The sequence below is a fragment of the Cherax quadricarinatus genome, chromosome 19, assembly GCF_038502225.1.
Source record: "Cherax quadricarinatus isolate ZL_2023a chromosome 19, ASM3850222v1, whole genome shotgun sequence".
Lineage (NCBI taxonomy): Eukaryota > Metazoa > Arthropoda > Malacostraca > Decapoda > Parastacidae > Cherax > Cherax quadricarinatus.
This window is the reverse complement of record NC_091310.1, coordinates 39,728,090-39,743,251: the sequence shown is the minus strand read 5'-3', so window position 1 is coordinate 39,743,251 and position 15,162 is coordinate 39,728,090. Positions and strand designations below refer to the sequence as shown.

General features: G+C 38.9%; 1 protein-coding gene across 9 annotated transcripts in view; it reads left to right on the top strand.

Annotated features, from left to right (window-relative positions):
• Positions 1-13,363, top strand: part of rsh (radish) — a 188,466-nt gene extending 175,103 nt beyond the window's left edge. For 8 of the 9 annotated variants that reach the window (XM_070086699.1, XM_070086701.1, XM_070086703.1 and 5 more), the window contains 4 exons: positions 7,256-7,438; positions 8,741-8,845; positions 11,967-12,203; positions 12,456-13,363. In XM_070086699.1, the coding sequence (XP_069942800.1) occupies positions 7,256-7,438; positions 8,741-8,845; positions 11,967-12,203; positions 12,456-12,629 (699 nt within the window). In that variant the 3' untranslated portion in view covers positions 12,630-13,363. Of the gene's footprint in view, positions 1-7,255; positions 7,439-8,740; positions 8,846-11,966; positions 12,204-12,455 lie in introns of those variants that run through there. The other variant, XR_011392197.1, reaches the window with a different exon arrangement.
• Positions 13,364-15,162: the final 1,799 nt, after the last annotated feature.

Below are 15,162 nucleotides of genomic sequence, written 5' to 3'. Positions count from 1 at the left end.
TAATGATGGGCAAGTTCTCCATATTTTCTAGACTTTTGGGACTCCCTGAAGCTGGCAGCTGCCCCTCCTTCCTCCCTGGTGTATTAGAGATAGGTATCAGCCAAGGTAGATGCACATGTATAGTCCCACACCACCTGCTTCCCATCTGTCCAGGCTTGAAGGGTGATACCATCTGGATGCTTCTGGCTGCCATCAGATCTGCATAGTTGGGGTGGCTCCCTTACATATATACATATATATATATATATATATATATATATATATATATATATATATATATATATATATATATATATATATATATATATATATATATATATATATATATATATATATATATATATATATATATATATATATATATATATATATATATATATTATATATATATATATATATATATATATATATATATATATATATATATATATGTCGTGCCGAATATGTAAAACTGGTCAATTAGCAAGAACTCATTTAAAATTAAGTCCTTTATAAAAATTTTCTCTTATACATTTAAAGATATATTTTTTTCATTAATGCTGATGTAAAAATTTATAATTTTGCACCAAAAGAATCTTAAAAAACTTACCTAACCTTATTATAACAAGAGCAATTTATTTTAGCCTAACCCAACTAAATATATTTTAGATTTGTTTACAATAATTTAATGCTAAAAAAACACAGTGAAATATATTTTTTTTCGTTAGGTTCAGAATGATTTTGGCGAAATTATTGCATACACAAATTTTCGCTTGTCCTATATGGCAAGATGAGCGTTGCTATTTAAGCCAAGATTGCAAGTTCTGTCTATTCGGCACGACATATATATATATATATATATATATATATATATATATATATATATATATATATATATATATATATATATATATATGTCGTGGCGAATATGTAAAACTGGTCAGTTAGCAAGAACTCATTTAAAATTAAGTCCTTTCTGAAATTTTCTCTTATACGTTTAAAGATATATTTTTTTCATTAATATTAATGTAAAAAAATTTAATTTTGCACCAAAAGAATCTTAGAAAACTTACCTAACCTTATTATCACAAGAGCAATTTATTTTAGCCTAACCCAACTAAATATATTTTAAATACATTTACAATAATTTACTACTAAACAAACACAATCAAATATATTTTTTTTGTTAGGTTCAGAATGATTTTGGAGAAATTATTGCATACACAAATTTTCACTTGTCCTATATGGCAAGATGAGCATTACTATTTAACCCAAGATGGCAAATTCTGCCTATTCGGCAGGGAGGCCAAGCCCATGATGACACTCTTCAGGTCACTTGTTCTATCTAGGCTGGAATATTGCTGCACTCTAACAGCACCTTTCAAGGCAGGTGAAATTGCCGACCTAGAAAATGTACAGAGAACTTTCACGGCGCGCATAACGGAGATAAAACACCTCAATTACTGGGAGCGCTTGAGGTTTCTAAACCTGTATTCCCTGGAACGCAGGAGGGAGAGATACATGATTATATACACCTGGAAAATCCTAGAGGGACTAGTACCGAACTTGCACACGAAAATCACTCACTACGAAAGCAAAAGACTTGGCAGACGATGCACCATCCCCCCAATGAAAAGCAGGGGTGTCACTAGCACGTTAAGAGACCATACAATAAGTGTCAGGGGCCCGAGACTGTTCAACTGCCTCCCAGCACACATAAGGGGGATTACCAACAGACCCCTGGCAGTCTTCAAGCTGGCACTGGACAAGCACCTAAAGTCAGTTCCTGATCAGCCGGGCTGTGGCTCGTATGTTGGTTTGCGTGCAGCCAGCAGCAACAGCCTGGTTGATCAGGCGCTGATCCACCAGGAGGCCTGGTCACAGACCGGGCCGCGGGGGCGTTGACCCCCGAAACTCTCTCCAGGTCTCTCCAGGTATATAAATATATTATATATGAATATGTTATATATATAAATATATATGCATATATATATATATATATATATATATATATACAGTGGTCCCCCGCTTTTCGTAGTTCCCGGCAATTGTAAAATTCGCCAATCATAGAGGTATTTTCGTATAAACATGGACTCACTTTTCATAGGTTGACTCGCAAGTCGTAGTTCGCCCGGGACGCGTACCCACGGCGTGAGCCAGGGCGGCAGCCAGTCTGGCATTGTTTACTAGTGAGCGAAGGTCCCCTCACGTGCTCCAGCGAAATATTTCATAATATTCCATTTATTTTAGTGCTTGCAAGTACTAAATAAGCTACCATGGCTCCAAAGAAAGCTCCTAGTGCCAAGCCTGTGGTAAAGGTGAGATATACGATTGAATTTAAGAAAACCATCATTGAACAATATGAAAGTGGTACAAGTGTGGACGAACTGTCCAGGATGTATAAGAAACCCTACACAACCTTATGTTCCATAGTGGCCAAGAAAAATTAAATAAAAGATGCTGTTGTTGCAAAGGGAGTAACTATGCTGACAAAAATGAGATCACCAGTACTGGAAGAGGCTGAGAAGTTATTATTTGTGTGGATAAATGAGAAACAATTAGCAGGAGATACTCTTATGACTTCGTTTATTTGTGAAAAGGCTAGGCAGTTGCATGAAGATTTGGTAAAGAAATTGCCTGCAAATAGTGGTGAAGTGAGTGAATTTAAGGCCAGCAAAGGCTGGTTTGAGAGATTTAAGAACCGTACTGGCAGCCGGGCTGTGGCTTGTACTTTGGTTTGCGTGCAGCCAGCAGCAACAGCCTGGTTGATCAGGCTCTGATCCACCAGGAGGCCTGGTCACAGACCGGGCCGCGGGGGCGTTGACCCCCGGAACTCTCTCCAGGTAAACTCCAGGCATACACAGTGTGGTAAGGCATGGTGAGGCTGCCAGTTCAGACCACAAGGCAGCTGAAAAATATGTGCATGAATTCCAGGAGTACATAGAGGCTGAAGGACTGAAACCTGAACAAGTGTTCAATTGTGACGAAACAGGCCTCTTTTGGAAGAAAATGCCAAAGAGGACCTTCATTACACAAGAGGAAAAGGCAATGCCAGGACACAAGCCTATGAAAGACAGGCTGACACTAATGTTCTGTGCTAATGCTAGTGGGGATTTCAAAGTGAAGCCATTACTAGTGTACCATTCTGAAAATCCCAGAGTGTTCAGGAAAAACAGTGTTATGAAGAGTAAATTGTGTGTGTTTTGGAAATATAATAGTAAAGCATGGGTCACGAGGGAAATTTTCGTCGAGTGGTTCAATGAAGTGTTTGGCCCTAGTGTGAAAGAGTATCTCCTGGAAAAGAAATTGGATCTCAAGTGCCTGCTAGTAATGGACAATGCACCTGCTCATCCTCCAAACTTGGATGACCTAATTTTCGAGGAGTTTGGGTTCATCACAGTAAAGTTCTTGCCCCCGAATACCACTCCTCTCCTCCAACCCATGGACCAGCAGGTTATTGCAAACTTTAAAAAACTCTACACAAAAGCAATGTTTCACAGGTGCTTGACTGTGACCACAGACACTCACTTGACCCTAAGGGAATTTTGGAGAGAACACTTCAGCATCCTCCACTGCATAACCCTTATAGGTATGGCTTGGGAGGGAGTGACTACCAGGACTTTGAACTCTGCCTGGAGAAAATTGTGGCCAGATTGTGTCGACAAGAGGGATTTTGAAGAATTTGGGACTGACCCTAATGAGCCTATGTCTGTTGTAAAATCAATTGTGGCACTGGGGAGTTCCATGGGGTTGGATGTGAGTTTGGAGGATGTGGAAGAATTGGTGGAAGACCACAATGAAGAGCTCACCACTGAGGAGCTGCAAGAGCTTCAGCAGGAAGAGCAACACATCGCAGCTCAGAATCTTGCTGCAGAGGAGGAGGAAGAGAGATGGAAAAAGGTGCCTTCTTCAGAAATTAAAGAGATATTTACTATGTGGGGTAAGATGGAAAGCTTTATGGAGAAACATCACCCTAACAAGGTTGTTGCAAGCCAGGTTGGCAACATGAACAGTGACAAAGTCTTGGGCCATTTTAGGGAAGTCTTAAAGAGACGCCAGAAACAGAGCTCTCTCCACAGTTATTTTGTGAGACAGGACTCCAGTGACTCTCAAGGTGGTCCTAGTGCATTAAGAAACAGAGAAGAGAAGCAACCCCAGAAAAGCAAATGGTACCTGAGGTGTTGATGGAAGGGGATTCCCCTTCCAAACTATAAACAATCCACTTCTGGGTGTCAGGAACGGATTAATTGTATTTACATTATTTCTTATGGGGAAAATTGATTCGTAAATCGTAAATTTCGTTTATAGTAACGGCTCCAGGAACGGATTAATTACGAACAACGAGGGACCACTGTATGTATATATATGCAAACAATCGCAGAAAGGCGATTTTAACTATGCAAGAAAAGCCACGGGGGAGGGGAAATCCTTAGCTCAAGTACTTTCACACTTCTCAGTGCGTCATCAGGAGCTATGCAGTGTTGCAAGGTTGCAACTGAAGGAGGGGAAGTTTTTCTTAGAATAGCACAGAGTGGGATTTTCGCCTCCTCCTGGCTGGCCACATTCTGAGAGAGCCAGGAGACAAAAATCCCACTCTCTGCTATTCTGAGAAAAAACTTCTCCTCACTCCTTCGGTTGCAACCTTGCAACATTGCATAGCTCCTGATGATGCAATGAGAAGTGTGAAAGTACTTGAGCTAAAGATTTCCACTCCCCCGTGGCTTTTCTTGCATAGTTAAGATCGCCTGTCTGCGATTGTTTGCATGTATATATATATATATATATATATATATATATATATATATATATATATATATATATATATATATATATACATATATATATATATATATATATATACATGTATATGTGTCGTGCCGAATATGTAAAACTGGTCAATTAGCAAGAACTCATTTAAAATTAAGTCCTTTCTGAAATTTTCTCTTATACGTTTAAAGATATATTTTTTTTCATTAGTGTTAATGTAAAAAATTTTAATTTTGCACCAAAAGAAACTTAGAAAACTTACCTAACCTTATTATAACAAGAGCAATTTATTTTAGCCTAACCCAACTAAATATATTTTAGATTTGTTTACAATAATTTAATATTAAACAAACACAGTGAAATATATTTTTTTCGTTAGGTTCAGAATGATTTTGGCGAAATTATTGCATACACAAATTTTCACTTGTCCTATATGGCAAGATGAACGTTGCTATTTAAGCCAAGATGGCAAGTTCTGCCTATTCGGCACGACATATATATATATATATATATATATATATATATATATATATATATATATATATATATATATATATATATATATATATATATATATATATACGTATATATATATCTGTATGTATTACTATGAAAGCCAATTACTGTATATATTTCAGAAAAATAGTTTTCCTTGTATAAGTATTGTTTAGGGAAAATAAAAGGTATTTAGTATTGTATTTAACTTGATTTGCTTCAGGACTTTAAAAAGTTTACATATTAATCAAGCATGCTGTGTCATAGCCCTGGATTTTGTTAATGTTTAAATATGTCAGCTGTTTTACTGTTTACTTCCATCAGCTGTTCGTGCATGATGCCGCCTTTGATGTCATAATAAACTTCTAACATTCTCAAATTCCATAATGTTGCTATAGTTATCTGTATTTAGCGGATGTTATGGATTTATTTCATTTATCTTCAAACGTTCCCATTTCTTTTAAATATTTGTTTTACCTCCCCCCCCCCCATGATGTATATTGTATTGTCAAAAGTCTGAGATTCAGACAAGGTCTCGTAACATCCTCTTAAATATGGAATAATTATAATTTTAAATTCACATGTAGAGATTCATGTGGAGATAACTTTGTTAAATAAAAACAACTTTCATGCTGGTATATATATATATATATATATATATATATATATATATATATATATATATATATATATATATATATATATATATATATATATATATATATACATATATATATATATATATATATATATATATATATATATATATATATATATATATATATATATACTCTTCCTTCTACATGAAAATACAAACCTAATTTTGTACTTGTAGAAAACAATACAAAAATTGCCTAAATTATCTTCTTGTAGAGAACACTGGATCTTAAATTTCAAGACTTAATGTTGTAGAAGTGTCCGTAATAAGATATGTATCCTAAATTGTAGATCAATTATTGTCAACATTAATAAGATCCCTAAGTCTTTAAATATATTGTTTTACCTCAGTCTCTCCTCCTTGAACTACATCCTTCACCTTGGTTAATACTTACTCTCTCTCGCACTTTTTACCGTCCTTGGCCTGCTCTGCTCCTTCATATCCTGCCCTGATTTTTCATAACTCGGGCAATTCATATCCTTCCTTGGTCCTCCATAATTTTCCTGGACCCTTCGTAACTTGCCCTGACCCTTCATAACCTGCCCTGACCCTTCGTAACCTGCCCTGACCCTTCATAACCTGCCCTGACCCTTCATAACCTGTCCTGACCCTTCGTAACCTGCCCTGACCCTTCATAACCTGCCCTGACCCTTCGTAACCTGCCCTGACCCTTCATAACCTGCCCTGACCCTTCGTAACCTGACCTGACCTTTCAGAACCTGCCTTATCTCCTCGTAGCCTGACGTGATCTTCTACAACCTGACCTGGCTCTTCGTAACCTGCCCTGGATCTTTATAACTTGATCTGGCCCTCCGTAACTTCCTCAGACATCATAATTTATTCCGAACCACCTTTCTTTAATCCTCTCTGACCTGCTATGACCCTCTTTGGATATGCTGACTCATCATGACTTGCTCTTTTTTTTTTCCTTGACTATGACAATATGTGATAGTTGCTGACTTTCCCCGACAAATCTAATCTTTATTTTCTTAGCTAACTTTCATTCCTCCTGGCTAGCTGTGACTCTTCTGAAGTATTCTGGCCCCTCTCTAGTAATCCCTAATTGTCCCTCGAGCTTTTCTAACCTTTCTTAAATCTTGACTTATGCTGGCTAACTCTAATCGACCTAGACCTGAACTGACCTGCCTTAACCTTCCTTGAACTGCACTTACCTACTTTAATTTGCCTTAACTTGTGTCGACCTCTAACCCTCCTTGGCCTGTGCTGACTTACAGCATCCCTGCCCAGGAAACCACATCTTCCTTAACACCTTCTTCTCCTTCATCGTCCCGTCCCCCGACCCTCATTTTGCTTCTTCCTAACGTGACCCACTTTTGGCGTCTCATGCTCCACCAGTTCAGCATCATAGAGTTCGAGCACGACACCCTGAGGATCCTGCTGGACTACCTGCACACGGGGTCCTGTCCGCTCACTTGTACCTCCATCCCGGGTCTCATCTGCGCCGCCGAGCACTACGACCTACCCGAGCTGCTGCAGGCTTGCTTCCATCACGCCAAACAGTTCCTTAGAATTGAAGTGGTGAGTTGAGGAAAGGCGAGGAAACGAAAGCGTTTACTCGAGGTGATTCTTAAACAGGAGAAAATTGTTGAGTGTGTTGAGGGGATAGGAAGAAGTGATGGCATCAGTTAAGACGGGTGCAAATTATTATTATTATTATTATTATTATTATTATTATTATTATTATTATTATTATTATTTTATTTTATCCGGTTAACCGGATTTGTGTCCTGGAATTGGAAGGGCAATGCCTGAAGTCTGAAGAAGGGAAATAACTGATTGTGATGTCAGTAGACTTCTGGCAAGAGAGCGATTGAATGAATGATGGTGAATGTTTCTATTTTTTATTAGGTCAACCTGCCTTGGTGAGAGGAGGACGCCGATGAGGTAAATATTTTATTAATTATTATTATTATTATTAACCCCTCGATGGTGGTTTCTTAATGCTGGTGAGGGGCTCTTGATCTAGGGAATTGGATCTGTGCTCCAGTTCCCTGAATTGAGCCTGAATACCTTCCATCCCCCATGCGCTGTATAATCCTACGGGTTTAGCACTCCCCCATGATTATAATAATAATGCCCTTTCCATTACAATTACCTTGGCCAAGGTAATTAACAAGACCATGGATTTTGGTGTTGGTATGACAAACATAGAGTGATCTGACCTTCCCTCCCCACCACGAGCAATATCTCTTGACAGATTTACCGAGAAGCTGACTAAGCAGCGTCTTAGCCCCAACTACTACCTGACCCGCAAATCGTTAACTATTTATTTCTTACCCCTTCGTGAGTCACGTCACTCTTTGTAACGTATGATGCTTTGTGGTCGTTGGGTCTTCCCACGAGACCACAAATATTTGCATATTACAGAAACTACTGCATTACGATTCTGAAGTCAAAATGCAGTTATTTTAAGTTATATTTACTTTAATATATTTTTAAATACATTATTTGACGTGTTCGCAAGCGGGCCAACGGCAGTCATACGGTCTGTGGTATATGTCTGCTTCTTATCTTAAAATTTAATTTTTACTAGTAAAATAGCTGACAGCAGCGAGGTGCCCCTACAGGAACCTTCCTAAATGTTGTCTCAGTTAAGGCTCCTGGACCTTTAAATCCGCTAATGAGCCAGTTATTTAATATCTTTATTACACACCTCATACCCATTACAGAGGCTCAATGGGTCCAGGGACTGGGCCCCAAAATTTTGATAGCTGAAGTTACAGTGGTAATGAACTATTTACATATTTATATCTGGTTATAAGATGGTGTGTTTTGTGTTGAGAGAAATAAAGCCGGACTGACCCTCTTTTCTTTCCACAGGTGTGTAACATGCTCACCAGTCTGGAGAACTACTACTGGCGCTACACCTCTGCCTCAGAACTAGTCAATATGATCCTCGCCTTTGTCGAGACTAGAGCCATCCAGGTGAGTTCACCCTACTCATTTTTTTTCATGTGCTTCAACTACTAAAAAAAACAGGACACACAATATTATGTAACAACCTAAGAAGCTACCCGGCTTTGTTGATATTGTCCCCTCAAGGAAGGTTCCTTGATGTTGGTGAGGGGCTCTTGATTTAGGGAATTGGATCTGTGCTCCAGTTCCCCGAATTAAGCCTGAATGCCTTCCACATCCCCCCCCCAGGCGCTGTATAATCCTCCGGGTTTAGCGCTGCCCCCTTGATTATAATAATAATAATGTTGATATTGTGCCAAGGACAACACATACCTCAGTTTGTTGTGCAACCTAAGGAAAATAAATATAATTAAGAGGCACATAAGTTCCCACGTCTTCTAATAACATGTTCATTTTCTCCACTGTAATCTACATTGTCCATAATTATTATCACATTTGCTTTGTATCGTAAAGTGAAGTCTGGGTGAAGTCAAAGATTTGTTAAGTTATACCATGAATTAAGGAAAGATCCTGGACTTCACCTTACGAAACAGACAAAGCAAATGCGACAGTAATTATGGATAAGGTAGATTATAGTGGAAAAATGAACATGTTATTAGAAGACGGAGAACTTACGTGCCTCAAATATATTTATTTTCCTTATAACCCAAAATAACAATTTGTACTAAAAATTATTACTTATTCTCTGATGTACATACGTTCTATATATTTTATTTATTATTATCACACTGGCCGATTCCCACCAAGGCAGGGTGGCCCGAAAAAGAAAAAATTTCACCATCATTCACTCCATCACTGTCTTGCCAGCAACCACCCAGGGAAGTAGTACTACCGTCCTGCCAGATGACTGTGAAACAGAAACCTGTAACTGTTTTGCATGATGGTAGGATTGCTGGTTTCTTTTTCTTTTTCTGTCTCATAAACACACTAGATAACAGGGATATCTTGCTACTCCTACTTACACTTTGGTCACACTTCACAGACACGCACATGCATATACTATGTATATATATATATATACATACATCTAGGTTTTTCTCCTTTTTCTAAATAGCTCTTGTTCTTCTTTATTGCTTCTATTGTCCATGGGGAAGTGGAAAAGAATCTTTCCTCCGTAAGCCATGCGTGTCGTATGAGGCGACTAAAATGCCAGGAGCAATGGGCTAGTAACCCCTTCTCCTGTAGACATTTACTAAAAAAGAGAAGAAGAAAAACGTTCTATATATTTTTTTTTATTCGCCGGTACTCTCTCGGCCCGGGTCTTTTCCAAGAGTGGTGACCCGGTCTTGGCACCCTGTCTGGGGAGTATCTCAAGACGTAAGTCTCCCATGGGAGGAGACACAAGTACCCCGTCATCTTTGGGACCAACTGTCCCCAGGCCTAGCCACATTCCCCGCCCTCACCGGGCTCGTAGGGAGAAGCTAGGCCTCTGGTCTGCCATCTACCACGCTTCAAAGGGGCTTGTGGGGATGGCAGTCGTATGAGCTGCAGGTGGTAACAAGATCAGGCCTTTCCTCTGGAGTGTAGAATAATGACCAAGATGTACGAGTAACTAGGCTGTAAATAAGTTATTACAAGAACCACAATGGAAATAAGTCACTTCGTCTGACTTTTATTTTAGATGGGTTATCCTAGGTAATTTTCACATATATTACTATGTAATTGTAGTTATCTAAATTTGTGAAACTGTACCTATGTGTACCTGTATCTAAATAAACTTACCAAAATATAATAATGGCAGCTGTTCCCATTTTCTTTGGAATGACCACTATGCCCATTTTCTTTGGAATGAATAGAGATTATACTGCTTCAAACACTCGCTTTTTCTGGTCCTTTACCTAAATTTATTATGTAAGTTTTTATTTAGTTTTATGTACACAGCAGGCATTTCAATATTAGTCAATAATATCTTCAATGTCATGGGTCAAATACTTCATTATTTTTGACGAAATATATTTAAAACATTCGCTTTCTTGGAGGTGTCAAGATCCTAACCCATATTTTCCCTTATATTATTCATATTACATAATGCAAAATTGCGTTATGTGAGATTTCACTCTGTTTACTATGTACTTGATATTTGAGCCTTAGTGGAGGATTTGAACGTATGTACACCAATTTTCACATATTGACCATTTGGGGCAGCGCCCCCTACGCTACTCTTGGAACAAGACAGAAGTATGCTCCTCTAAATACTTATTTGTATTTATTTCAACTTATATTAATCAAATGGAACGCTAAACCCGCAGGGGGTCATATAATGCCTTGGGAATGGGATCCAAGGAATGGGAGGATAAGTTCAATTCTTTGAATCAAGATCCTGCACCACCACCGGCACCACCACACTTTCCATGAGGAATGTCTGGTTGTAGTTACAGGAGCAAAGCTAAGCTCGTGGTCTCCTGTCTTCAGCATTCAGTCTACTGCAATTTTTTTCGAAGTTTCTAGTGATTGTAGAACTTGCTAGTGAACCTGTAAACCATTTCATTATTCTATCAATCTATGCAGAGAAAAAATCTAGTAACCTTTCTGCAGCTCTCCTTTAGTTATATCTATGGCCTCTTGTTCTGCTTAATTGATGGGGCTAAGAAGTCTTTTGAACTTTTTTCTGTCCTCATATAATCCAAAATGTGATTATTATGTCTCCATATATTTACGGATACTTTCATTACTTGGGTAATCTTGATTGGTCCTCAAGCTGCTTATATATATTATTACAGACGTGTGATACCTTAAAACCTGGAATATGAGTAATAATTGTATCTAGACCACAATTCACTGGAGTTCATGGAGTTAAAAAAATACATGTTATGAAGAAAAACCAAAAACTGTATAAATAACCTTGTTAACTGATAGGCAGAAAAAGACATTTTATCACTCTCATTGCTTCTATACTTCCCTCACTATCCCCATAACTCTTTCATTTCCATACTTCTCTCACACTGCATTCATGCCCACCTCACTACCTCCATACCCTTCTCACTGCCTCCATACACTTCTCACTGCCTTAATACCTCTTGCTGCTTCCTACGTCTCTCACTGTTTCCACGGTTCTGCTTTCATACTAATCTTCATATCATGGAGTTCTCCACTACAGGTTTCAACTCTTTCCTGGTGTTCCTTGATGCAGGTGTTCCAGAGCCCTGACTTCCTCCAGCTGTCGGAGTCGATGGTACACATGATGATGGCAAGGAACCTGGAGGTAGCGGAGATCACTAAGTTCGAGGCGATGCTGGCATGGGCCAAGAACCGAGTCAAGACCAAGGGAGGTTCTAAGGTAGATTCGCGTGTCGAGTTCCGCTGCATCATGGAGAGACTTACCCGGGAGCTTAAACCTTATAGGATATCTCCTCAGGATCTCATTAAGGTTAGCAGGATATGTGTGTGTCGAATTAACATGACCTCTTCCTTCCTGTTCTTTCTCTTAAAAACTACAGTTGTCCATTCATTCAAGAAAATATTGTAACTCATGCTTTACTGTTTCTCCATTCTAAAATATTATTTAATGGGAATTTTTAATCGACTTTCAAATAGTCTACCCTATCTACTTTTTCTCTCCGTCTGTCATATAAAATTTGATCGTGTAACAAACCCACTAAGGTTGTGTTCGACTTTTCAGATCGTGTTGCCGAGTAAGGCCATCAAGAATGAGAGGATCCTAGAGACACTCATGTTTCAGGCAAACTCTGGCATGTACAGAATCAACGACTCATATCTAGAGGCCTGTCAGCAGCGACTTCAGAAGCAGGATTCCAAGTTTAGTGAGTGGGAATCCTTTGACTATGGTCTATAGCACCAACAGGCCCTTCGGCAGTCTGGACCCGGTTCCTGAAGAGTCCTACAATAGTGTGGACATGGAGTTTGGTAACTTGTGGTCGATTCATTGCCACAGTAAGGGCTTCAAACCCATTGAACTGACTTTAGGCACAAGGGTAGATTTCAAACCCCTTGGGCTCTTGTTTGCCCATGAGAATCTCCATCCCATCACTTTAAGATCGACTTGTGTGGGACTCGTGCCTCGGTGGTGTACCTTTTATCATGTGTTGAGAACCATGAACCATAACTGGTGGGAAGCCCTCTTATGCATGATCTGATATGATCTTGACTTCTGAGGAGTGTCTTCTGCCAGTAGTTCCTCTCATGATTTCTGAACACTTAATTGAAATCTAGAGCTGTTGTCTGCAGTGGCCAGTGAGAGTGGTCAAGAAGCCTAGTGAGAGTAGTCGAGAAGTAGCATGGTGGGAGTAGTCGAGAAGTAGCATGGTGAGAAAAGTCGAGCACAGTATGGTGAGAGTTGTTGAGCAGCAGAGTAGTGAGAGTGGTGGAGCAGCTGTGTGATAAGCAGCTGATCAACCGTGTGCTGCATTGCGTTGTATAATGAAGTTTATCATGCGAGTGTTGAGACGAGCCAGAACTGATGCAGTCTTCGCACACTGGAAAGGACAAGCTCAACTACAATCTTCTCCATTTCTTTTGTAATGGACCATTACATTAAAAGATCATAAAAGATCATCCAGTTAACAAATATTTGACTTTTCTTCATAGATTTTATGGCAGTATACAAATAGCACAGTTCTGCCCTCCACCACATCGCTCCCAGTGTGTCGGAGTCATTATAGATAACAAGAAGTGAAGATGAGAAGACTGCAGGGTGCAGCAATAGAATCTTCAGCTAAATTATTAAGCAATTATCCATCCTAATACCAGGTGGTATAACTTACCATCATCCTTACACCAGGTGGTATAACTTACCATCATCCTCACACCAGATGGTATAACTCACCACCATCCTCACACTACGTGGTACAGCTCACCACCTTCCTCACACCAGATGGTATAACTCACCACCATCCTCACACTACGTGGTACAGCTCACCACCATCCTCACACCAGGTGGTACAACTCACCACTATCCTTACACAAGGTGGTACAGCTCACCATCTCACACTAGGTAGTACAACTTGCCACCAATATCTTAATATTTGTTAGGGAACTCTTCACACAGATCTGAACATCACATGGGTAATGCCGTCATTCAAATTTGTAAAAAAGTTTATTGCCAAAAAATACAAATGTAGAGGATGAATGCCACAAGAGCCACACACAGTCAGAAAAGAACGGTAAAGTGCACAGTGAAGCACCTTTAAAACCAATTTAAGAAAAGAATTAATCTATGGTGGTAAATGGAGTTTAGAGGAACACGTTAACATGCAAAGCGCCATTTAGAGTACATCTGGCCAAAAGCAGACAATCCCACAGACGACTTCATTATTATTATAATCAAAAAGAAGCGCTAAGCCACAAGGGCTATACAGCTCAGACGACTTCATAACAGTGACTAGTCAGTTGCCAGAAGCTCTTCGCTCCTTTGGTAAGGCATCACAGTTGTTAGTATTTTACCTTGAGAGATCTGAACATCTGATAATATAAATTTAATTTTCATTAGTAATTTTTGTACTGATGACTGATTTAAAGCAAAAAAAAAATCCACATGGCTCTCTCCAGTTGCTTATATTAATGAATGTAGTAAAAAAGATGTATTATATTCAGCGACAGATTTTGTTTTGTGAAGGTTTTTGACATACCAAATACTCTACAAATATAAAAGTAGTGAGAGAGAATGACTGTAACTTGTCATGTGGTGGGCGGAAAAAGAGACTTGTGAGGCTATATAGAAAGGTTAGGTGGTCAGAGCCACTTTCCTCTAGGCCCATAACAAACACTCCTAACACTTCACACATGGCTGACTGATCCTTTATCACAAAGTGCTTTTTAAAGCTGACTTACCCTAAAAATAAATTTGCTAGTTGGTATTTCAGCCTTAGAGTCAACAGATGATGCGTTAGTCTCAGTGGGATAGGCCGTTGTACGTGACGTACTACCATTACACTACCTCCAGAAATAATTAGGTATCAAAATAAGCCCAGAAGAACTAGAGATGAGTATTTAATATGTGAAAATTAATGTTATAAGTGTCTCTACATTTCTAAAGCAACTCGTCGCAATTCTTTGAAGATCTGGAATATCACCAAATCAAGTTGCTTGCTTGTAAAACTGGAAATCAGTCTCAGTTTCTGAAGTGTCTTGTTATGAAGTGTGTTACCATGGTGAGTGCTCGGCAACTTGCCAGTGTGTAAAAGAAACTCAAGAGTTTTGGAGGGCAGGTTTTGGCATTTGCAATGTTTTCCAGAGCTGGTTTTCATGATAGTAGCCTCTATTTGAAACTCACTGGAGAATTAATCAGCATCTTAGATGCTGAAGTCTCCACACACTCATTAGACCAGAATTTATATATATATATATATATATATATATATATATATATA